The sequence below is a fragment of the Myodes glareolus genome, chromosome 24 (genome assembly GCF_982192425.1).
Source record: "Myodes glareolus chromosome 24, mMyoGla1.1, whole genome shotgun sequence".
Taxonomy (NCBI): domain Eukaryota; kingdom Metazoa; phylum Chordata; class Mammalia; order Rodentia; family Cricetidae; genus Myodes; species Myodes glareolus.
This window is the reverse complement of record NC_142049.1, coordinates 17,031,753-17,057,634: the sequence shown is the minus strand read 5'-3', so window position 1 is coordinate 17,057,634 and position 25,882 is coordinate 17,031,753. Positions and strand designations below refer to the sequence as shown.

Here is a 25,882-nt window from a genome sequence, read left to right as displayed (position 1 = left end):
CTTTGAGTGCCCACAATAGGAGGGCCGCACCCAGCACACTGCCCCCTTGAGATTTGGTAGAGTGGATCCTGTGGGAACCCCCATCCCACCCCTCTCAACTTCCAGGAGGTTCCTCAGGGCCCAACCCTAAATACTTGTCCTTGGAATTGGCTGCAGGACACTGTAAGGGGCCAGGAGGCACGTTCCTTTCTCCACTCCGCTAGACCTATAGCATGCCCCCCCCCGCCAGCTCCCCTCTTCACCCCCCCAACCGTGAGTGATAAGTCTGTGAGCTGATTTTATAAATTCTTTATTTACATTTTTCTCTTAAAAATATATATAGATCTTGGTGCCCTGTTGATTCTTTGGTTCTGGGTCCTGTGGGGAAAGCAGTAATGTGTGCAGGGTGACTCTATCCGGGCGGCCTTTGGTCCAGTAAAGTCTTCTTAATCTGGCTTCAAAGCTGGGCTTCCCTGAGATCAGCCCCAGAGGCCTGGGCCTGGGGCAGAGTTGGCATGAGGGGCAAGGGCTGGGCGGTGCCAGAGCAGCCTGACGGTTAGGAGCAAGGCTGGCTCCACCGGGTCCTTGAGGGTAGGATGCTGGTGTATGGCGCGCTGACAGAGACCCTGCACAGACTGCTGCTGAGAGAGTTGATTGGTGTCGCAGGGACCAAGCGGCTCTCAGGTCCAGGTCTCATTCCTAGCTGTTCTCTGTGAACCACCGGAATATCATGTCCTTGTTCTCCCTCACCCACTTAATGTTGGCCTTCGTCTTCTCCAGAGCTTGCTCCAGAGCCCGGGTGCCCGAGCCAAAGCCCGTGTCTTGGTTATCCTCCTTAAACTGCTCCAGCTGCCAGGAAAACAAAGCGTCAGGTCTGGGCTGGCTCTCAAAAACTCAGTCCTGAGAGGAGAGGGGCTTCCCAGTCCTCTGCCTCTCACCCGACTCACAGGTCCCTGGGGACGGAGACCATATCTTGTTCCCTGTATAAGGAGCTAAATCCCTCACCACTTCGTGGGGCTAGAAGTAGTCTCTACACAGAATGGGGAAATCACAGCCCCAGGTGGAGCCCTGCAAAGAGGGTATTGGGCTCTGTTGTGCAATATCCAATGAGTTGGCCCTGACTTTCAGCTGAAGAATCTCAACCCAGTAGAGAGCAAATGAAACAGGTGCCACATAGGAGCAACAGCTGCGGGAATTTCTGACCCTCCAGTGCCTTCAATGCCTAAGTAGCTTTTTTTTTTTTTTTTTTACAAAGAAGTGGGTACAGGGGGGTTCAGCTCAGGAGCAGAGAACTTGCTAAGCCTGATCAAGGCCCTCATCACTGAAGTGGGGTAGAAGACTTTTTGTTGTTGTTGTTTTTTGGTTTTTCGAGATAAGGTTTATCTCTGTGTAGCTCTGGCTGTCCTACAACTCACTCTGTGGACCAAGCTGGCCTTGAACTCACAGAGCTCTGCCTGCCCCTGCCTCCCTGAATGCGGGGATTAAAGGCATGCGCCACCACCGTCCAGCTAGAAGACTATTACTATTCATTCACAATATACACCGAATCTTAAGGTATCCGCGAAAGAACTGTTAGAACTCAGGCTAAGCTACCTCTCACCGACAGTTTGCCCAGCATGTGTGAAGCCCTCACTTCCAACCCCAGCACCAGAAAAAATACAAGGAAACCGTGAGACTGATAATTTAGCAAGTTTTCATAATCTACAACATCAACGGTACACCTAGGAAGAGCCATGACAACCTGAGGTGCGACATGATTGTCCCCTTAGAACAGTACCAGAAAATTTAAGTACTGAGTCAGGTGTGACGGGACACTCCTTTGATCTCAGCACTTGGGAGGCAGTAGCAGGTGGATCTCTGTGGGTTTGAACTCAGCCTGGTCTACAGAGTGAGTTCCAGGACTGGGCTACAGCTACTGGGAAACGCTGTCTTAAAAAAGCCAAAAACCAAAAACAAACACAACAAAACAAAACAGAACAAAAGAAAACAAAAAACCAAACCAAACAAAACAAACAAAAAAACCAAAATCAAAGGTGTAGGGGAACACATTATTGGTAGAGCGCTTGCTTTCATGCAAGGCCTGGGTTGAATCCCCAGCACCACACATACACTTTTTAAAATGTCCTATGTATAACAAAAGAATACAACTCTTTAAAACACACAGGCCTAAAATGATCTTACACTCAAGTATAAACAAATTAAAATAACAAATTCACTGAATTTCATAAAAATTAAAGAGTCTCTGCAAGTGGGAAGCAGAAGCAGGAGGATATGTGTTCAAGGCCAGCCTGCGCGGTATGGTAAGACCATCTCAACAAAACAAAATAGAAATATGTGTGTGTGTCAAAGGTGAAAAGACAGCCCACAGAATGGGGGGAGATATTTGCGAACCATGCAGCTGTATTAAAATCCACAGAGAATGGTCACAGAACAGCAATAAAAACAGCAGCAGCCCAATTTCAAACCAGGCAAGAGACAGGGATAGAAGCTATTCCGGAGATATTCCGACAGCCAGTAAGCTCTCCTCATTATTCGTCCAGAAAAGACCATAACAAAGCCCAGAGACGCAGGGAAATTAGAACCATCCTACACTGTTGCCAGGAATATTGCAACAGTAAATTTGCTCCGGACAACATTTTGGCCATTTATTCAAAAAAGCTAAATGTGAAGGAAAGCAATGACCCAGCAGGTCCACTCTTAGCAATATGCCCAGGAGAAATGGACGTGTGTTTGTATTAAACTACATGCATTAACGTTCATAGCAGCACTGCTCATAAAAGCCAAAAAAAAAAAAAATGGGAAGAACTGAAAAGTTCATCAGCTGAGGAATGGAGGAACAGACGTGGTGCATCTACACAATGGAATACTACTCAGTCATACAAATACATGCCTCTTACAACAGGAACAAACCTTTTAAACCTGAGATGCGAAATGAAAGAAACCTGACAAAAGGGTCACATATTACATAATTCTGCTTTTAAAAGGTCACGAAATTTCATGATTCTATCTTATGAAATGCAAAAGTGAAGTAGATGAGTGAGTGCCAGGAGCTGGGGGGGATGGGACAGAAATGAGGAGGGACTGCTAGCAACTAGAGGATTTCTTTGGGGAGCTGATGGCAAAGACTGGTTGTACAATCTTATAAATATACTAGAAAGCACTTAAAATGGTAAATTTTATGGTACATGAATTGCAACTCAATTTTTAGGTAAAGGAATCTAGATATACAATCCTAGTTATTTGGAAGACTAAGGCTAGGAGCTAAGGGTTAGCCTAGGAAATCAATCAATGAATAAATTTTAAAATTCAAGAATTTTTGAAAATGAAAACATTAGGGGCTGGAGAGGTGGCTCAGCGGTTAAGAGCACTGCCTGCTCTTCCAAAGGTCCTGAGTTCAGTTCCCAGCAACCACATGGTGGCTCACAACCATCTGTAATGAGATTTGGTGTCCTCTTCTGGCCTGCAGGCAGATACAATACTGTATACATAATAAAATAAATAAATCTTAAAAAAATGGAAACAATATATACAAATTCTCTCTATTTGGTCCTTGTTCTGTGAGCAGATGCCACCACCTTCAACTGGGATAGGACAGATCTGGTCCTTACCTGCTGCAGCTCATATTCGCTGGAGAAGCGCCGGGTCACTCCCTGGATGAGATTGGCAAAGGAGAAAGATCCTCCTCCGTAGCTGTTTGGTGGGGGAAGGATGAGTGTGAGCAGTGGAGGGGCAGAGACCTAAGGGGCATTCTCTGTGAGCGTCAGGGAACTATAGAATTTTACAACCATTTTGAAGGAGACACATGGAGACAAAACAAAATAGACACCCCAAGATCGCAAAGAGACCCTGCCAGGACATGCAGAAGCCAAGTCTTGAACACAGCTCAGGCTGTAGGTCCCTGATTTCTTGTCCCTGTTGGAGATTTTTTTCCCTGGCTGCAGTTTTCTAGGTGGGAAAGTCCAGCACAGGGATGGGGAGCTGTGCGGATCATCCCAGCAACCCCAGCCTTGGCCATTGGTAGTCCAACACCCCAATTGGACTCACTCCTCAAAGAGCTTTTTCCAGTTGCTTCGGACAAAGTCCCAAGCCAGAGATTGCCCCAAGGCATTGCTGGCAATGTTGATGATGGTGGAGGTGGCATCCTGCCTCCGGATGTACTCAGGATTCAGAGTGTAACTCAGGTACCTGCGGCAGGAGGCAAGCATAGGGATCACTTGAGAACTATGGTGTCATGATACAGGATTGGGAGCCTGATGTCTCACACCCAATCACCGCCTCTTGCATGGCTCAACATGCCTTTGATGTGTGAAGGGCTGTGGGACAACCCGGGTTCTACCTCCCTCTGCAGGTGGGAAACTGAGTCACAGGGTCACAGGGTCACTGGCTATGCAAGCATGTGCCACCCTACAACTCTCTGAGAACAGATGAAAGAAGGAAGAAGTTCCAGTCATTGCAGCCCTCACACCAGGTAGGGGGTGGCTGCTCCTCGTTTTGACGTGAAACAAGACTCAGTTGAATGGCTTGTCACTAATGCTGAGGGTGCACTCATGGGTCTAGGGGTCATGAGTGTCTTGTGGATCAGAAACAATCTCTAGCAGTGGTCTCTGGAACTTTGCAGGTCTGGCCTCTGAAAGGGCTACCAGGGTGAGAGAGACCTCACTGAGGTGCAGGAGACCTTGCCCTGATGCTCACAAAAGAGCCCACAGCAGTTAAGAGTTAGGGATCCAACCCTGACCATAACCCTGTATTCCAGTCTTGGCTCAGTCACTTACTAAGCCTGTAGTCATTGGGCTATTAATTGTTTTGTGTCTGAGCTTCTCTGCCCTCACCAGCGCAAAGCTGCTAGGCTGTAGGAAGAGGAGCATGGAGGCTTGGCTGAGTCTGTGGGTGGGGCCATGTCCTCACCTGTTCAAAATCCACACTTCCCTGCTACAGGTCAGGGCTATTCGGAGTTTGTCTGCCTCGTTTACCAGAGTGGCGGTCCGGAACTGCTCCCAGGCAAAGTCCCACTCAGCCTCGCCGCCAAAAGAAATAGCATTGCAGTAGACAGTGGACCGAAGGTTGGGGTGGATCCTGACATGGGGAAGTTGGGACGAAGGATCAGTGGAGAACAGGGAGCAAGGAGTAGCCAGTGACTGGCCAGGGGCTCAATTTAGACCAAGAGGACAGGCAGGGAAGGAGCCCGGGAACACTCACGTGTTATTATCAGGGTGATCCATCCAGTCTTTATAAAGTCTAGAAACCAGGTCCTTACACTCTTGGAGACCACTGGAGCAGGCCGTACTGATGGCGTTAACTTCATTGTACCTGTCCCAGGGGTGATATGTGGTTAGCGCATCCTGCACGGACCCCCACCAAGACCTCTCAACACCACACAGCCAGGGCCCTAAGACTCTGGTCCATTAGACCCTTTGGGGATTTTCCTGCTTTCTTCCTGCCTGTGATTTCTGGGGTCCCAATGCCCTGAGCCTCAGGGCCTCGGGCTTTCGGTTTGAGTCTTTTTTTTTTTTTTTTTTTTTTTTTTTGATTTTTCAAGACAAGGTTTCTCTGTAGCTTTGGTGCCTGTCCCGGAACTAGCTCTTGTAGACCAGGCTGGCCTCGAACTCACAGAGATCCACCTGCCTCTGCCTCCCGAGTGCTGGGATTAAAGGCGTGCGCCACCACCACCCGGCTCTAGGTTTGAGTCTTTGTTAATGAAGTTAGGACTGTTGAGGTAGCTCAGTTTGTAGACGTTTGCAGCATTCAGGAAACCCCGGGTTTGATCCCAACACTGTACAAACTGAGGGTGGTGATGCCCACCTGTAATTCTACCACTTGAGAGCCTGAGGCAGGAGGATCAAAAGTTCCAGGCCAGCCTGGGCTACATAAGACCCCGTGTCAAAGAAACCCACAAAACCCAAAACGCTAGAAGAGCCCACAGGCCAGGTGGGTTCTCAAGAGAGCTCCCTGAGCTTAGGAGGGCTCTCTCCCTGCCTGGTGGTCAGACATGGAAGGAGCCAGAGAACACTTCCAGGTGGCGTTCTTAGCTCTCAGGTCATGTGGACGTCCGGGCTCACAAAAGTCACACTTACTGTTCCATCAGCGTGTCTGGGCGATTGGTCCAATTGCCGGTTTTATTTTTGAAGTGCTCGAAGAGGGGCGTGACTTGCTTCAGCAGGTATTTCTGGGGAAAGAATGTAGGAGCAGTGTCAAGGATCCAGGTCCACCTGTCTGGGCTGGCAGTCTCCGCAGGCATGAGTGGGTACTGGCAGGCAGGGAGAGGTCAGGCTGCGCCCAAGGTCAGCACCTCAGTCTAGGTTTCAGATGGCTGAATTGGTGTTCTTTCTCCTCAAATCCAGTTAGTCCTAACCTATGTCATCCACACATCCCTGTTTCTGACTGTAACACCAGGTCTCCCTTCCTGATCTTATTGTGAGCAAATTGGGAACACAGATGAGCAAACACAGAGGATCAACCTAAACAGTGGACAGACCCAAACTACAATTTCCAAGCCAGCAAGTTCATCCCCTCTTATTCTTGCATTCCTTTCTTAGCTGTGCTAAATCTGTGCACTGTTCTTTTTTACCTGACTCATGTCAGCCCCACACTGTTATTAAAGTCCTTTGCAGATTCTGATTTGATGTGGCAGACTGGCTTCTGTGACACACTGAAGCCATTCCTCAATGGCAAAAGGGATCAACCGCTCCCCTCCCCAAGAACATCTTTGTTCTTGAAGAAGAGTTAGCTGTGGCTGTGATGCCAACACAGGGCCACTGGGAAGGGAGGAGGGAGGTAGGCCCAGCCTGGCAGAGATGAAGGATTTGCCCACCAAGCTTTTGCAGAAAAGGACTTGCTAGCCAGGCAGTGGTGGCACACACCTTTAATCCCAGCACTTGGGAGACAGGCAGCCTGATCTACATAGCAAGTTCTGGGACAGGGATACACAGAGTAATCCTGTCTCAAAAAAGCAGAAGAAGAAAGAAGAAGGAGGAGGAGAAGGAGGAGGAGGAGAAAGAGAGGGAGGATAGGGAGGAGAGGAAGGAGGGGAAGGGGGAGGGGGGAGGAGGGGGAGGAGAAGTGGGAGGAGGAAGAGGAGGAGGAAGAAGAAGAAAAAGAAGAAAGGAAGAGAGAGAAAAAAGAAAGAAAGAAAGAAAGAAAGAAAAGAAAGGAGAAAATGAAGAAGAAAACATAAAAAGAACTTGCTGTAATGAGGCTCAAAATTTAAAAACCTGAGCTAAGACTAGAGCTGTGAGTACTAGAAACTGGAATCCAAGTCTGTAAGTCAAACTCCAGCCTGGCTCCTGTGTCCAGTGGCAACCTGCCCTCATTCACAGGAGATGCTAGACCAGAGAGACTGGGGGTGCTGTGCACCACACACAGTGAGAAGGGTTACAAGGAGGTCAGAGATAGAGGTTTCCATCAGTTGCCATACTGTCCCCCAAGAGTGGGCACTGCCAACTTCACTACACACAACAGAGGCCCATGCCAGGGACGCCAGACAATTCTGAGAGAACATTTAGGACCTATGGCTATTTCCACCTTTCTAGGGTGCTTCCAATCCCTTTTTGTCATTGTCTTTATCATCATCATCATCCCCACCACCACCACCATCATCATCATCATCACCACCACCACCATCATCATCACCATCATCATCATCATCACCACCATCATCATCATCATCATCACCATCATCATCATCACCATCATCATCATCACCATCATCATCATCACCATCATCATCACCATCATCATCATCACCATCATCATCATCACCATCATCATCATCATCATCACCATCATCACCATCATCATCACCATCATTATCATCACCACCACCATCACCACCACCACCATCATCATCATCATCACCATCATCACCACTATCATCATCACCATCATCATCATCACCACCATCATCATCATCACCACCATCATCATCACCATCATCACCATCATCACCATCATCATCATCATCATCATCATCATCACCATCTCACTATGTAGCCCTGACTAGCCAGAAACTTGCTCTGTAGACTAGGCTGGACTCACACTCAGATCTTCCTACCTCTGTCTCCTGAGTGCTGGGATAAGGGCAAGCACCGCCACGCTCTTTTGTTCCAATTCTGGTACAGCTTTGGGTCACTGTTTATTGCCTCACCCTCAAATCCAAAAATGCCTCTCAGCCTCCAACTTGACAAGGGACCAAAACAAACAGAAAGCTCAGAGGAAACAAGTCAACAGAGGGAAAAGGAGACTCCACAAGCCCTGTAATAACCGCCCTCAAGAGAGACGTGAAGATCCCGTACGGGACAGGAATGAGAGAGGCAAACTTTGAGGGGTCCCTCCCTGGGAGAGAGTGAAGAGTCCCCAAGCTGGAAAGTAAGAGGGACATAAAAACCAGGCCAAAGCAAGAGAAAGCAGTGCAATTACTCAGACTTCCAGAAAGACAGTAAATGGACAACAGACAGGGAAGAATTTCAAAAGGACAGCAAAATAGTTCTGATACAGCGCATCTGTGTCCAAGCTGGTGAGACCCAGACTGGCCCACCAGGACTGCTACAAGAGCCCAGAAGTTTCCAGGAAGGAAAACTGGTCACATACCAAGAACTGGAAATGACAAAAGCTCTGGACTTTTCAACTGTAACATGAGAATCCTGGTGTCAACAGATCAAGACCTTAGACATTCTGGGTCGTGATTTCCAATTCAGAGACTTTCCAAACCCAGATAAATTCTCAGCCCAGTGTGAAAGCAGAACAAAAGACATTCCTGACAACTTGCCTGAGAAAACCTACCCTCACAAATCCTCCTCCAAACTCTGAAGACCGTGTACTCCCTGAGAGAAAATAGACAAGGGAGTCATGGGATTCAGGAAGTAGACGGCCACTCAGTCAGTAGAAGACCTAGTGTATGGCCCAAGCAGCAGTTCTGGAAGTGGCAGAAGACTCCAGGAAAGGCCCGACCCCTCCTATGGGATCAGTCCACAAAGCCTTCCTAGATATGGGAACACAGGTGCCAACACAGCATTCCAGCTGGCTCCGAAGGGCATCCAGACCACAGGCGTATGCTGCATGCTGGTATTGTGATTGTGCTACAGCACCAAGCACAAAAAAAGTTCCGTTTACCAAAATAGGCATTTGCTATCCTAAGCCGACAGTGGGTTACTTTTAAACAATAATAATAATAAAAAAAATAATAATAATAAAAGATGGTTCAGAGGTTAAGAGCACTTGCTGCTCTTCCAAAGGACCCAGATTTGATTCTCAGCACCCACATGTTGGCTCACAATCATCTATAAATCTAGTTCCAGGGGCCCCAGACCTTCTTCTGATCTCTTTGGGCACCAGTAAACATAGATACAGGAGAAACACTCATACACACACAAAAAAAATTAAAAATTAGGGCTGGAGAGATGGCTCAGAGGTTAAGAGCTCTGGCTGCTCTTCCAGAGGTCCTGAGTTCAATTCCCAGCAATCACATGGTAGCTCACAGTCATCTATAATGAGATCTGGTGCCCTCTTCTGGCATGTAAGCATACATGCAGACAGAACACTGTATATAATACATACATACATACATACATACATATGTACACCTTTTAAAAAGTTAAAAATTAAAAAGTTTTAAAGACTTTCAGGCCAACAGAGAGTGGTGGCACACGTCTTTAATCCCAGCACTTGGGAGGAAGAGGCAGGTGGATCTTTGTGAGTTCAAGGCCAGCCTGGTATAGAAGAGCTAGTTCCAGGACAGGCTCCAAAGCTACAGAGAAACCCTATCTTGGGGAAAAAAAAAAGAATTCCAGGCCAACCAACAAAGACTATCTAAAAAATGGACAAAGAGACAAGCAAAACAATAACAACAAAACAAAAAACAACCAAAAACTGGGCTAGGGAGTTTCTTCAGTTAATCAAGGATTTGCCATGCAAACATGAGTTAGTTCACTTTCCAGAACACACACACACACATACATACCACACAGACAAACACACACAGACACATCACCAACACCTGCAATCCCAGGGCTGGGAACTGGGCTGCAGGGTCAGTGAACCCAAACAACAAGGTGGAGGGAGCTAAAGTGCTTGCTGCCCAAGCATGAAGACCTGAATTCAAATCCCCGATCCCATATAAGCACATGCCTGGAAGCCCAGCTCTGAGTGGACAGACACAGGTATTGGCCAAACACAGGCTAGCCAAAATGGTATTGACCTGTGACCTCCACGCATACAAAATACACACACAATCAATCAATCAAATCCCAATGACAAGTCTCTTAAATATGGTCTACAGAGCTAAGACTCCACCAAACGAGCATCGCAGTGTAACTCAGCCAATCCCAGCTATCAGACACGTTAAAAATTCCTTTGCACCTTGTTTGCTCTTTTATGAAGGATGCCGTGAACATCCCATGGGTGTGACTTCATTCTGAGCATCTTTGGTCTCTCCAGTGGGATCTCCACATAGCTAAGCCATGCTACGAACCTGTCAAAGCCTGTAAGACCAGTGCCTTACTGCCAGCCTGGGAGGATGGGCTGTGACCAGATCCACACCTCAGCAGACCAGTGCTGCTGGTAACAGCTGCTTAAGGCACCTGGCTGGTAAGACAGGCCTTTATCTTCCTGTGCAATGTCCTCTCCAGGCCTCCCCAAAGCATTAACTTCCCATATTTCCAATGGGCAGATCTTGTCTTCATGGTGGGGTGTCTACTCTTCTAACCTTCTCTGCGCCTGTTCCTTCTAGATCCTCCTGACTCTGTCATCTTCCCCACACCTACTTATTTTCTTGAAAGAGCTTGGACAGGTAATGCACCTTCCCAGCGATCTAACTCAGACACTGGAAGTCATCAACTCATACCTGCATGGGGCCGTAGACCTCGGAGCGGTCAAACATGAGCTTGAAGTAGTTAAGGCTGGTCAGGGCAGCCTGCCAGGGCATGTATTCTGTTTCTTTGTAGAGAAAGAGGGTGTTGCTTAGCGCCAGAGTGACGGGTATCCTTTGAGCACTGGAGACAAACAGGAAGCCCAGGTCAGCACCCACCCAACCCAGCTACACCCTGGGGACCCTAGCTCAGGTTCTCAAGGACACACCTAAGCCTGGGTCTCCTGACACCTTCATATTTTCCATGGGAGAAGGGATGATACAGGTGCTCTGTGGTGCCACCAATTGGGCCCCACCTCAATCTACTGCCAGTCAGGTTTTCTTGTCTATTATCCTTATTTTGTTTAGTTTTTACTATGATAATTGTTTTGTCTTTTTTGTTTGTTTGTTTGCTTTTTGAGACAGAGTCTCTCTATGTAGCCCTGGCTGAACTCACTAAGTAGACCATGCTGGCCTTGGCCTTGAACTCAGAGACCTGCCTACCTTCCAAATCCAGGGACAAAAGGGATTAAAAGTGTGCTCCTGGGGAGACGCATACTGACTTCCCCAAAGCCACACAACACAAAAGAGACCCAGTTCAGAGCCTTGTGCTCTCAACTCTGCTGAACTTTTCTTTGCTTTTTGTTTTTAATTTGTATACATTACGTGTTTGTGTGTGTGTGTATACATGTGTGCGAATGTGTTCCTGTGGATGTGTGCTTGCAGGTATGCTAGAGGCCAATGTCAGATATGTCTTCCTTGGTTGCTTTCCATCTTTTTTCGTTTTTGGTTTTTTTTTTGAGACAAGGTTTCTCTGTAGCTTTTTGGTACCTGTGCTGGAACTAGCTCTTGCTTTTGTAGACCAGGCTGCCCTCGAACTCACAGAGATCTGCCTGCCTATGCCTCCCAAGTGCTGGGATTAAAGGCGCGAGCCACCACTTCCGGGTTGAATAAAGTGTTCTTACACTGTCAAAACCCTTCTCTGTGAAATGGCCATGTGGGGCCCCCAGGAAGCTGCTCTAGGGGCCCCTGGTGCAGCACCTGGTGGGAATTTAGAACAGCAGGGTGACATAGGTCCAGTCACAGGCTTCTTTCTGCCTCAGCCAGGAGGCACTCACCTGGCCAGGTCGAAGGAGTCGTGAATAATCTGCGCACGATTGATGGCAGGGATAACCTAGAAAGGGAAACCGTGTGACCCTGGGCTTCCAGGAAGGGGCAGACCGTGCGGTCTGATGACCCATCATCCCATGGGGGACAGGGCAGGAGGGATACCCACAGTGAGATCTGACTGCAGCTGATTCTGAATCTTCCTCCAGTTGCCTTCATCGTAGTTCACCTGGTAGTAGCCCGTCACACCCAGGTTCAGCAAGACCCACTCATTGTCTCCAGAGGTCTTGAAGGCATTATTCTGGCCTGCAAAGAAGGGCCAAGGGCGGGACTGAGTGGAGTGTGCCCAGAAGGTCATGAAGGACCCTGAGCCTCCTCTCAGCCTCTACCTCGCCTAGACAACTTCCACGGGTAGCCTGTGGAGGACACAGTTCACTTTCTGGGCCTTTGCATGGAACCTGATCCTGATTCCTGGCCCACCACCGTGTCATCCCAGCCAGATTTTACAGTAGACAGTCAGAGAGTTCCTGAATGTTTCTAATTGTGTGCCTTCCTTCTGCTGCCTGTGATTGGCCTTCACCTTCGACTCTTCAGTGCCTGGTCATATAAGGCAGCTTACTGTACCTGCCAATCACTTTTCTAAGCATTTCACGGGAATTCCCTCCTGGAATTCTCACACAGTTCAATGGAGCAGATGTAATCAACTTGATAGAAAAGAAAATAAAGGCCAGGGAGGGTCAGTAACTTGCCCAAGACTACACAGAAGCAAGGTGAAGAGGAAACAAAGACATCAGCTCCATTTGTGGAGTGAAATAATGAAGGTGGTCTTCCCTCAGCTCTCCCATAACCCCCTCCCCTCCCAGAACAGGAGCCAGCAGATAAGATAGGACTGGATTACTTTTCTTGGTTTGCAGCCAGTAGGGATCCTCCTGCTGCTGCGCTCCACTTTTGAGAAACGGAATGGGCACGATCCAAGTGTAGCTGCAGTTAGAGACCCAGCGGCCAGTCAGTGATGATGGCAACTCTTGGGCAAACCATGGGTTCCCCCTCAGGTGCCCAGAGATGTCCCAACACCGATCCCAAGTGTCACCGTGCTCCTGACCCCACATAATCCCCTTCCTGCGGTCCACCCTTCCCTGGGACCCAAGCCTTGGTGACCCTCTGTGCTCACTCAAACTGGGAAGGGCGGGTAACAGTAGACTCAGGGTCAAGGAGGAAGTGTTCCTGGGAGATGTCTCCTGTAGTGGTGTTCAGAGTGACAACGGGAAAACCCATCTGTAGAATCCAGCGGTCCATGATGGTACTCACGTTGGCTGGGAGTTTGATTTCTGTCTGGTTGTTCACGGCCTGTTCGAGGGACACAGTGTGGCTGACAAACCATCGTCCTCCTGTGCCTACTGCCTAGGCAGCCTTATGGCCAGCCTAAGCCTATGGTGCCCCTAATACAGGGCAGGGGAGCAGAGGACAAGGGACCCCATCCAGTGCTGCCTCTCCTTGTCTGCCCAGTGCTGAGTGAGCTGGAGGATAACCTCTCTGCCTCTAGCTGACGCCACACTGATGACACACCTGGGTGTGACCCACGGCCAGGGCACCTTCTGAATGTTTAGAGATGAGAACAGAGAGAGATAAAGCAGTACCCAGTGTCACAGGCAGGAGCAAGGACAGGGCTTGTGGGGTGTGGAGGAAAGGTCCCCCAACAGGAGGGAATGGGGGATGCCACAGCCCTTGTCACTGTCTTCTTGGGTCTTTTTCACCCTTTTCCAAATGCATGGGCACCGCTTTTATAGTCACAGCAAAAAGCCAAAGACATCTGCTAGTAACTAAAACTGCGAATCCCTGAAAGCCGGGCAGAGGCGTGGCTGTCAAAAGGGAAAGCTGAGGCAGGGGAAGTCTGGAGCCACAGAAGACAGAGAAAGGGAGCAAGCTTTGCTGGAAGGCAGGAAGGCAAGCAGTGGAGGAAGGATCCAATGGGGCCCCACCCAGACAGCTGCCAAAATGGGGGGTGGTTAATAGACAGGTTAGGGGTAGGGAGAGGGGGGACTGGAGCCTGCCCAACTGTGACTCTGTGACGTTCCCTCCCCAGTGAGATGGCCTTGGGGCCCAGAAGGACATGGCCCAGCCAGGGAGTGGTTGGGCAGGATGATAGGGCCCTAGGAATCAGGAGGAAACACTGATGAGGAGAGGTGGATGGGGCTGAGGAGGGGTGGGCAAAGTGTGCACAAGACTGGGAGCCAAGTGGCGGGGGGACAAAGTGATGCGGGTTCATGTGCAGGGTGGACTCCAGCCCTAAGGAGAGGCAGGGAGGAGAGGGGCCTCTGGGGAAGACAGGAGGGCTTGGAAGTTGAGGGATGGAATGTGAGGCAGGGAGGGACAGAGGGTCGGAGTTTCCATCCAAGGTGCTGGTGTGTGCAAGCATGTACCAGGTAGGGAGGGCCACAGGGCACAGGGCAGCCGGGAGTGCTGAGTTAGTTAAATGGCTGGTGCCAAAGTTCTCGCAGAAGAAAGAGGAAAAGGAGGATAAGGAAGAGGAAGGGGAATAGAGGTAGTAGTTTGGGCATAGGTGCCCTGAAGCTCATGTTCTCAGCACTAAGTGATCCCACAAGCTCCACCATGATGTGTTTAATCAAGAACATCAAGTAGACCAGCTCTGGTGGCACAGGCCAGTAGGACATGCTGTAGAGACAAATACAGGAGGATCTCTGTGTTCAAGGCCAGCCTGGTCTACAGAGAAAGCTCCAGGACAGCCAGGGCTACACAGAGAAACCCTGTCTCAAAGGGAAAAAAAAAACTGAACATGTTGGCAAGCATCTGTAATCCCAGCACTTGTAAGTGAGAAGACAGAAAAAAGACCCTGCCTCAGAAATAAGTTTAGAGAACCAACTGAAGAGACCCCACAAAAAAAAAAAAAAAAAAAAAAAAAAAAAAAAAAAAAAAAAAAAAGAAGAAGAAGAAGAAGAAAAAGAACCTGAAGTGAACAGGGAGAAGGGGCCTTACCCACTGCCTTTAAGGACCTTTAAGGATTCATCTTTACACCCATTTTATAGACGAACCACTGAGGCTCCCAACAGTTTGCCTTGACTGGCAAACAGGGAAGCTGGGCACGGTCTCACGCATGTTGTCCCCAGGGACCTTGAGCCTTAGGCCCTTAGTGGAGAAGGCATGTTACCCACCTTCTGAAGGTGCTCCCACAGGTCCTGATAAATGGTGTTGGAGTATTCAAAGGCATGGAGGTAAGACTGTAGAACAACAAACCTTGGTAAGGGCTGGGTGGTCCCCAGGGCTGTGGAGGACTGTGCTAGGGGAAAAGCCGCCATGCTGAGGCACCACCTGGAGTGATACTCACTGCAAGGCCCTTCTTAAACAGGTCCTCTGTCAGGAAACTGGACAGCATCCGGATGACTGAGGCTCCCTGGGATAAGGGGAGAGGGAGCTCAGAAGGCCAAGCTGGCTACCAGGGACAGACATCCCCAGAGCAGCGGCTGTGCTGAGGTTCCCTGCAGGATAGATCCCTCCCCACAGCCCGCTACTCTCAGGGCCTCCAAGAAGCACCTTGCTGTAGGTGATACTGTCAAACAGCTCGCTGATCTGGGCCGATGTGTTGACCTCATCGGCAGGACTGGATAATGGGTGGGAGGAGGCGAGTGCATCCACGGCCATCACACGATACACTTCATTCTGCACTATCAGGTCTTTCTGCAGAGCCCCCAAATGCCATCAGGCGACTGGCCCAGGAGGGGTATATCCTAGGCAGTCCACTCTCCCACCTCGGCCCAATTCCCAGGATGGTGGCTTACCAGATTCCAGGTGGGCTCTGCATAGTCACCACCCAGATATTCCACATAGGAGGCAAAGCCCTCATTCAACCACAGGTCATTCCACCAGGCCACTGTCACCAGGTTGCCGAACCACTGCAGGGGACACACAAGTCTGCTGAGTTTCACAGGCCATCACCAATAGCAGGTAAACACGGCTGACTGTCTACTAGGCACAGGCCAAGTGAGGGCTGAACACTCCAAGGCCTCTACTCCTTCTTGCTTCCCCAACAGCCATCTATCTACCTGATGGGCCAGCTCATGAGCAATCACGGTGACCACCCGCTCCTTGTTGCCAATGGAGGAGTCCTGGGGATCAAAGAGCAGGGCACTCTCACGGTAGGTCACTAGCCCCCAGTTCTCCATGGCTCCAGCGTTGAAGTCGGGCAGGGCAATCTGGTCTGTGGAGGGGAGCCACGTGAGAGCGAGCGGGCATGGGTGAGGATCCTAACACTCCTCCCCATGAAGGCCCCATGGTCACTCACCAGACTTAGGTAGAGGGTAGGGTGTATCATAATGTTGGGCAAAGAATTTTAAGATGGGGCCTGTCACATTCAGGGCATAATCACCATGGCCCGCGTCGATGGCACTGGGCCGAGCCCAGATTCGAATCTGCAAAATGAGAGAAACAGAGACAGAGACAGAGATATATCAGGTTTTATTTATTTATTATGTATAGTGTTCTGCCTGCATGTATGTCTGTCTGCAACCAGAAGAGGACACCAGATCTCATTACAGATGGTTGTGAGCCACCATGTGGTTGCTAAAAATTGAACTCAGGACCTTTGGAAGAGCAGGCAGTGCTCTTAACCACTGAGCTATCTCTCCAGCCCCAGGTTTGAGATCTCAAGGAGAGTAAGTAGAGTCCCACAATCCAATGAGTTGGAGGTCGCTGATAAGTCAGGATGGGGACCAAACAGATTAAACAGAAAATCAAGCATGGTATCATATGCCTATAAACTCAACACTTAGGAGCAGGAGTGTCACAAATTCAAGGCCAGCCTGGGCACATTAGTGGACCCTATCTCAAAATTTAAAACAGAAGGGTGGAGAGATAGCTTGATGGCTGTGCTGGCTAATTTTATGTCAACTCAACAGGTTAGAGTCATCTAAGAGAAGGAACCCGAATTGAGAAAATGCCTCCATTTCTCATTGGACTGTAGGCAAACCTGTAAGCATTTTCCTAGTTAGTGATTGATGTGAGCGGGTCCAGCCCATTGTGATGGTCCTGGATTCCATAAGAAAGCAGGCTGGGGAAGCCATGAGGAGCAAGTCAATAAGCAGCACCCTTCCATGGCCTCCTGACTCCTGACTCCAGGTTCCTGCCCTGCTTGAGTTCCTTCCTGACTTCCTTCAGCAATGGACTAAGATGTAAAAGTGTAAGCCAAATAATGCCTTTCCTCCCCAATTTGCTTTTTGGTCATGGTGTTTCATCATAGCAATAGTAACCCTAACTAAGACAGTGGTTAAGAGCACTTGCTCTTCTTCCGGAAGACCTGGGTTCAGTTCCCAGCACCCACAAAGCAGGTAACAACCATTTGTAACTCTAGTTCCAGAGGATCTGATGCCTCTTCTGGCCCCCAAGGACACTAGGCATGGAAGTGGTACCCATGCTTACATGTAGGCAAAACACCCACACGCATAAAACAAATTTGTTTTAAATTTTAAAAAAGGGGGCCAGGCATAGTGGCACACAACTTTAATCCCAGCCCTCGGGAGGCAGAGGCAGGAGGATCTCTGTTAGTTTAAGGCCAGCCTGGTCTACAGAGTGAGTTCTAGGATATTCAGAAGACTCAAAGACTGTCTCAGAAGAAGAAAAAAAAGTTAGAAAGTTTAGAGGTTTAGAGCCCGAGTGCCTGCTGCTTTTCCAGAGGACCCAGGTTTGATTCCTAATCCCCAAGTCTGGGGGTTCACATCCACTGTAACTCTGCCTCCAAGGGACTGGACACTTCCTTCTGGTCTCCACAGGCACCTGTACTCCTGTGTGCATACCACATACAGACACACACTCATACACATAATTAAAAATAAATTTTAAAATGGGTTTTTAAAAAGGAGTTGGTGATTTAAATCAGAGGTAGAAGATTTGTATGGTAAGCCCAAGGCCTCAGGTTCAATCCCTAATAGTGTAGAAAAAAAAAAGCCAGTAAAGGTCTGTCTGCTGTGGTCAGGAGCTTCCTTACCAAACAGGAATTGTGATTTCCTGTTCAAAACACAGACTGGGAAGTTCTTAGGAGTGCCTGGGGTCACTCGGAGCTGGGACTTAGCAGCCTTATAATTCAGAAGCTAGTACTGAGAAGATCTAGGAAGGACCCTTGAGCCTGGGCAGGGCCACCCCAGGACATAAAAGCCCAGTTCCGTACCAGAACATCATCAGATGGGTTCTCCGGTTGTATAGAAGTGAACTCGCTCACAATGTAGGCCAGCAAGTATGTGGACATCTTGGGGGTGGGATAGAACTCCGTGATGGTCCATTTAGGGTCTTCCGGATGGAGTTTGGTCTCTGGACATGGGACACGTGAACGTGTGGGCTTCCTGCTCTGCACTCCAGTCCAGAGCAAACCCAGGGCAGCCAGGCTCACCTTTGGAAAGCATGTTTGACAGGGCTGTGTAGCCAGTGGGGTAGATGAGTGTGATGTTGAATACAGCCTTCATGGCTGGCTCATCAAAGCAGGGGAAGGATTTCCGGGCATCAGCAGCCTGCATCTGTGTTGTGGCCACCACTCTGTCCAAATCAGAGTGTTAGAAAGGGTGCTAGGAGAATATCTTTAGGGTATAAAAGAAGGGGTACATGGAAGGCTGACCCAAGCTGCTTACTGCCCTTCACCCAACTCCAAACAACCTCAGGACCCTGGTCAACATGCTGCCATGGGAGACCAAAGTTTCCAGACTCCATCCAAATCCTGGCAGGCTCCACGCCTGTGTGAGCTGAGAGGTCATCTCAGGCAATTTTCTCTCCTCTCAGTATTCCTGTCTGTCCAAGGAACTCTTCCACCCCACATCCCTAGAGGCTGGAAGACAGTACCCCCATTAACTGCCCCCCCACCGCCACCACAGATGAGCAACAGGGCTGCTGAAGTCTCCTGAAGGCTCCAGCCCCTCCTTTCCATGATCCCCAGATGCAGCCCTATCTCAGCCTGTGCCCATAGCCCGGGAACTTACTTCTTGTTGCCATTCTCCTCGTATTCGCTGCGGTAGAAGCCAGCCAGGTCGTCTGCCAGCTCCCCCTGGAACTGGCTATCCATCTCATACTGATTGCCTTTTACGAGCTGTCCGTTCAGGTGAACCACCAGGTACTCGGTGCGCTCTACCAGCTCAGTTTTGGTGATGGTAGGTGCCGGGGAACCACCCAGGGCTCGCAGTTCCACCAAGTGGTTTCCCTTTAGGGTGTAGTTGAGCTTTTTGCTGTGGATAATGATGACATCTGTGGCCTCGTTACAGGTAAAGCGGACAGTACTGCTACCTTCAAAGATGTACAAGCCCTGTTGATTGGGGGTGAGGTATGGTCTCAGAGTCACCTGGTAGGAGTCAGGTATCAGAGTCTTGGGCAGGCGGTACTGGTTCCAAGGTTGGCTTCCATCTACAGTGGTGGCTGGGGTGGCAGTAGAGGTGGTAGTGCCAGGCAGTGTGGGAGCTGTGGCAGAGTTCGCGTTCTTGTTCTTCTCCTGAGCATAGACCACTGACAGGGCTACGATCGTGCACACAGCTGCCACACCCAGCACGATGCCCAAGATGCCCAGGGGCTTGGAAATGTAGAAACCCTTGGCCATGATGCTGGTGGGCAGGGAGCTCGAAGTGGCTCAGGCCAAGCGAGAAGAAGAGCAGCCCTGGGCCAATTTATATCTCCCAGGGGGCAGAGCACCACTGTCTTTGGATTGGACAAATATTAACCAGGGCTCAGGCGAAGGTCACTTGCTTAGATAGGGGTATTCTCTGCTCAGGCTCTGGAGAGATGAGAAACGGAACAGTGTGCAAAGCTGGCGCGCGCGCGCGTGTGTGTGTGTGTGTGTGTGTGTGTGTGTTTGTGTGTGCGCGCGCGTGCAATGGGGGGAATGCCTTCTGGGAGCAAACAGTGTCTGTCTGGTTACAGGCTGCAGGTGGCCGAGAAGTGGGAGGGGGATCAGGCAGAGCTGGGGCTGAAGGGCACACTGCAGGCTTGGCACCCAGAGGGCAGAGGGGAAGGCTGGTGACACTGATCCACCTGCAAGCACAAATGGAGGACAGAGAAATACGAGAATTGAGGTGAGACTTAGCAAAGGATTCATCCAGCCCAAGAGGTGGGACAGGCAGAGCAGAATAAAGACAATTCCCAGCACGCCATCAAAAACAAAAACAAAAAATAGAACAAAACAAAACAAACACTGGATCCACCTTTGTGCTGGGTTCCCTGAGGGATGTCAGGGCCTGTGGGGACATTCTTCAGATTCTCTCCCTTTCTTTCCTGACCAAATTCTTTTCTTCACTCCCCAAGGAAAGTAACGTATATCTCTTTTCCTTCCTCCTTCCTTCCCTCCTTCCTTCCCTCTTTCCTTCCTTCCTCCCCCCCCACTCTCATAGTTATAGCTTCCCCCACGAGTAAATAATAGTATTTCCCCCTCAGTTTGCCTAGCAGATTTAAGAGGAATCATATGGGCCATCCCATGTTCCCATGTTCGAAACTTAGATCTATGACCTTTTCCCCTAGCACAGTACCTCCCTGCTTTCTGTCCTGGGTAGACACGAGCACTTACCAACTCCATAACATATAGCCTTGTCATTCTCCTGCACCAGTCCCGCCTTTCAGACCGCCACACTGACTGATGCTCACTCCAATGTGCAGCTCACCAGCACCTCCTCCCCACATTCAGCAGACTCTGCTGTATTCCCAGAAATTCCCTGCTTCCTCCAGTGACCCTCAAACCTCTTACGCATCAGGCCATTGCACTCCACTGTTTCAAACCTTCTTTTCACTCCCTGGGACCCAGGCCCCGCCTTCCTAAGAGATCCACACACAAGGTGCAGAAATCAGCCTATCCACTTGCCACCCTCACCCCGGACGGGGACACACACACACACACACGCACACACTGTCACAATACTTCAGCCATCATCTAGCCCCTCAACCTCAGGGCCTTTGCACAAGCAGTGCATGCTGCTGCCTGGACAGACTTCACTCTCACCCTGACTAGCTTCTCTAGATCCTTATATTATTATACTCTTATTATACCCCCTCATCATCTCCAGCCCCAGTGGGTTGGCTTTCCCACCATGCATGTCCTCTTCAGATCCCTGTACCTCAGCATAGGCTTCTACTCCATTCAGAGGTAACTGTGAACCTCAGGCTTGTTAGACTAAGACCTTAGCTACTTCTTTTTCTTTTCTCTCTTTTTACTTTTCTTTTTCCTTTTTCTTTTTCTCTTTCTTTCTTTCTTTTTTTTTTTTTTTTTGTTTTTTGTTTTTAGAGACAGGGTTTCTCGGTAGCTTTGGAGCCTGTCCTGGAACTTGCTCTTGTAGACCAGGCTGGCCTCGAACTCTCAGAGATCCGCCTGCCTCTGTCTCCCAAGTGCTGGAATTAAAGGCAAGCGTTACCACCACCCGGCTGCCTTAGCTATTTCTGCCCCCAGACTTGGCTCTGTGCCTGGCACCTGGTAGGTACTCCTCATGGATCTGTTGGGTACATGCTCACGTATGCAACTGAGAGACTGCATAAGTCATTCCAGAAGAAATCCCTCTTTGAAGTCCTCTGGCCTTCATCTCCACTCTGCCTCTGCCAATAAGGCATTTTAAGAGAACAATTACCCTTCCTCTGAGCCCTCCTCCAGCCCATCTGACCCTCCAGGACCTCATCCACCCGCCACCAGCCCTGGCCTTCAGGGAGGTGTGTGGAATGAATGTGTGATGGGAGGTGCAGGTGTGAGAGAGAGCCGGGGTGAGAAGCTGCCCTCTGCTCTGGCTTGCGAGGCCAGGATCTGTGTTTGAGATGTCTAGTTCTGAGTGTCTACGATTCAGGCCAAGGGTATATGGTACTCTCGGGTCTTCCCCGGAATCTGCAGCCCATCCCCAGAGCCTCGATCTGGGGCCTGAGTGGACTCTGCTGCAGCAAGCAGCAGCTCTACCTATGAGGCCTGAGCTGATGGCCAAAGGGCATTAGTGGGAAACCCCCGCTTAAGAAAGGCACATAATGGTGCCCCAGCTTGCAGACAGAGCCAGCTTGAAGGGCCAGAAGGTTAACCCCCTGAGGGCTATGCCCCCCCATCATAACCCTTCACTACATTCCCCAACTGGGCCTGCAGCCCCCTCCTACCTGAACAGCAGGCCACCCACAAGTCCATTCGGCTAATTCCGCCTACAAACAAAGAGCTAGGTTCTGCCCAGCCCTCTGCAACCTCTTCCTGTTTGCTTTGGATGCGGACCATGGGCCAGCTGGCCAAAATCTGGGCTCCTCCGCAAAGGGGCCCTGGTGTCTGGATTTGGCATAGCTCCAGGGATGGCACCAACCCAGGCTAGGGGTGTGTGGGGTGCACAGCCCCTCCTCTCCAGAGCCCCTGCCTCAAGGCAGATCTCACCACTTCCATACCCCAGCAGGCAGGTTCTTGTCTGCAGGTTCTGTGGGGTTCTCATCACCCTGCCCTGCCAGCCTCGAGGGTATCTTCCTGGGTGTGTGGATGAGATGACCCTCACTGCCTTCAGGGTGAGGCTGCAACTCTATCTGGGGGCCATGACCACCCCTGAATCTGACCCCCTGGCTGCTTCAGGTTTTTGCAGTCCCCTAAGCCTCTTATCGCTCTGCCTTTGTTCCTCTGGCCCATTGGCCAGGAGCACCTTTCCTCTCTTACACATCAAAGCCCAGCTCTAACACCACAACTTTGTCATGCTCCTTAGGGGCATACGTCTGTGGTCTCCACTCCTTACAAAAAGACCAGAGCTGTATCAGTCTCCACACAAGTCCAGCGCCAAGGACAGCCCCTGCTTCACCACAAACATGGCAGACAAAAGCTAAGGCACTCAAGGAAAGTCAGAGCCTTGATTTGGGGGATAGCTCCGCCCTCCACACAGCACACTCCATCCTAGGCTCTGAGACTGGGCAGAAAAGCCACCTCCGCCATCAGCAAGTAGGTCATTTGCTTCATATTTTTCTCAAAACCAATCCACGTTACTTGGCCTGGTGAGTAATAAAAAACCTGACATCATGTGTTAAGTTGCTCTTTTTTTTTCTGGTCTGCAGCTCAACTCATAACTCAGATGATAACTGAGGCATTAAGGCAGCCTGAGGTCACCCTGCATACCTGCTGCTGGAGACATAGCACTCTGTCCTGCCTGATGGGGGGGGGGGGGTCATTGCTTCAGTGTAGAGCCTTTCTGCAGGTGAGCAAGGCTCTTGTTGTCCTTGCTGCTTCCCCCTTTAGGGGTGGGAGCCCTGACCACTGACCACTGTTTCAGATATGCATGCATGTGCACATGTGTGTGCATACACACACACACACACACACACACACACACACACACACACACGTGCACTAGGTAGTCTGTGCTCCATACCACACCTCAGGCTCATGATTCCTCTCCAGAGCTCTCTCATCCTGAGTTCTGGCGTAGGTACTGTGAAGCTGGCCAATGAGGAAGCTAGGAGAAAGCGTGTAGACCATCTGCCCACTTTGAAGTAGCCTCGAGTAGGACCAGGGCGAAGCCAGCTCCCAGAACAGGGCCATCCTGGCTGAAGGCCTATTCCCATGTCACAGCTGGATTGGGCTGGTCTGGGCCAGCCCCCAGGGTGCTTCCTCTGGGAGCCCTGGACACTGTCCATTCTGTGGGAACAGCATTAAACCCATGGCAAGTGGGCCTCTGTGGGCTGGGGAAGTGCCCCTGAAGAGCGGGAACAGGGAGGCCTTGTGCACTAATCATACAGGCCCACACTCTCTTTGGTAGGAGTGGCTCTAAAGACCACAACAAGGACAGATTCCTTCACTCAGACCGTGGCCAGGAATTGGCAGTTGTTCTGGGAAGTGATACTTGTAAGCTGGGAACCACCAGGGGGCTGCTACAAGACACTGTCCGTATACACCACACAGAGAGAAATGAGGCCACCCTAGGGTCCCTTAAGATAGGACTCAGGCCCTGGTCCCTGTTCCTGGGCCCCTCCCATTTAAGAACAACCCCCTTGCCCCTGGGAAATTGTGGCCGGTCCTGTGCGGAGGAGGCCCACCTCCTTCTTTCTTACTGGCCACCCATGCTGACAGCAGCGGGAAGTCACCTGCTCCAAGCTCCCCTTTCACAGTGACCTGGCCAAGGTCCTGAGAGTCCACCTGTCGCCCTAGACTTTACTCTCACAGTCAGCCACAGGGGTGCGCGTTAGTGCCCTGAAATCTCCCAAATGCACACCTCGCTGGTATCCTTGGAGCAAGGAGGGGTTTTAAGTCACAAAAGCCCTGACCCTCGAGGTCGGTCTGACGACCGGAGGTTATTATTGGAGATTTTCCGCTTGGAAAGACCCCTTCGCAGAAAGTTCGGGTTGCCACCGACGCTGCTCCCAGGAGGGCACCGCTTAGGATCGGCCACCTCTAACTTGGCACGCTTCCAGGAAGAATGCCAATGGATGGGGTGGGGTGGGCTCCAGGAGTCCAGGTAGCGAAACGAGGATAAAATCTGGTTCCCGCTTCCTCACAAGGGGCTGAGGTCCGGCGCCCGGGCCACAGCTCTAAACCCGGCTGGGCGGAACTGCAGAGCAGAAACTTGTGGCTTCGCTCTGTGACTTCCCTGAGCCAGCGCGCGCCCTGATACACTCGCACCGTCCCCAGTCCTCCGTGCCCCAACCATCCAGTATCCTCTCGACCCCCGGTTCCGTCCACCATGTGTCCCTCGACACCTCTCTTCCCCTGTATCCCTGACTCTGGCCACCCTCTCTCCACCAGGACCCAGCCACCACCCTGTGTTCCCCGACTCCAGCCACACTGTTTTCCATCTTCTGTCATCAAAGCCGGGATCTCCCTCTGAGCCCTGTAGGCATCTGAAGACAGCTGGCGACCTTGGGGACCCACTCCAACAGCCTCGGCAGCTCTAGGTCCTCAGTTTACCCATCTGAGTGGGGGCAAAAGCTGCAGTTGGCTCCCGCATCCCGGATGCCAAGCCCCACGCTGGGTGTCCCCAAACCTCCGAAGCCCAAAGTCGCCGTCCCGCACTTGCCTGGGACACCGCACTGCTCGAGCAGCTCTTGCCTAGCCGCCGCCACCCGCCTGGCCGGGCCGGTTAAAGGGAAGTAACCCGAGCCCACCGCCGCTGCGCCAGGATTACCCCCCCCCCCCCACCCCCGCACACTCCTAACCCCGGCTCCGCCCGCGCTCCTCCCAGCCTGCCAGCGAACAGCCATTCCCCCGAAGGCGCGGGCCCCTGGCCCCAAGCGCGCCAGACTCGGACCTCTCGCCCTCACCCACCCACACTTCGCACTGTCCCAGTGTCCCGCCCACCACATCTGGGAGACATCTGCAGCTGGAGGGATGGGCTCCTAGCCTCCTCAGCCTGTAGGAGAAGCCCCACAGCCCTGGTGGTTTTCCACAAAATTTTATATTATCATTATTATTGTTGTCGTTTGTTATTGTTGTTGTTGTTGTTGTTGTTGTGTCTTCTTCCTCCTCCTCCTCTTTCCTCTCTCCTCCTCCTTCCTCCTCCTCTTTCCTCTCTCCTCCTCCTTCCTCCTCCTCTTCCTCTCCATTCCTTTTCTCCCCTTCCCTCCTCCTCTCCCCCTTTCATAAAGGGCTCATATATGTACAGCCCAGGCTGACTGGGAACTCACTATGTAGTCCAGCTTCTAATCTCAAACTAGCAACAATCTTCCTTCACTGCTAAACGTTTCCATGTGCTGGGATTATCCACCAATTCTATCCAACTTTATCTTCCTCTCTCCTTCTCTCCTCCCTCCCTCTCTTCTGTTCTTCAGGCAGTGGGAATTAAATCCAGTGTCTCTTGCATACTAAAGTGCTCAACCATGACCTACACCCTCAACTCTTATCCTTAAAAAGAAAAAAAAAATAAGATATAGTCTCACTAAATCATCTAGGCTGACCTTGAACTCACTGTAGCCCAGACTGGCCTTGAACTGTTAATCCTGCCTCAGTCTCTCCAGGCCAAGCTCTGGCTAACTCTTGACATCCAGACTGTTTTCAAGAAGTCAAAG

The 25,882-nt window shown here is 50.6% G+C and overlaps 1 protein-coding gene across 1 annotated transcript; it reads right to left on the bottom strand.

The window, feature by feature from the left end:
- Positions 1-273: 273 nt before the first annotated feature.
- Positions 274-24,978, bottom strand: LOC146889887 (aminopeptidase N). Its single transcript, XM_087901473.1, has 21 exons — positions 24,895-24,978; positions 18,898-19,936; positions 18,318-18,460; positions 18,099-18,238; positions 16,221-16,347; positions 15,982-16,136; positions 15,718-15,831; positions 15,473-15,616; positions 15,267-15,332; positions 15,094-15,159; positions 13,095-13,270; positions 12,822-12,904; positions 12,093-12,229; positions 11,935-11,990; positions 10,814-10,961; positions 6,051-6,142; positions 5,176-5,286; positions 4,885-5,052; positions 4,024-4,164; positions 3,588-3,669; positions 274-828 (listed from the first exon to the last, which is right to left on the bottom strand). Exons 2-21 carry the CDS (start codon positions 19,503-19,505, stop codon positions 679-681), a joined length of 2,907 nt encoding a protein of 968 aa, XP_087757599.1. The 5' UTR covers positions 19,506-19,936; positions 24,895-24,978; the 3' UTR covers positions 274-678.
- Between the last annotated feature and the right edge of the window lie 904 nt (positions 24,979-25,882).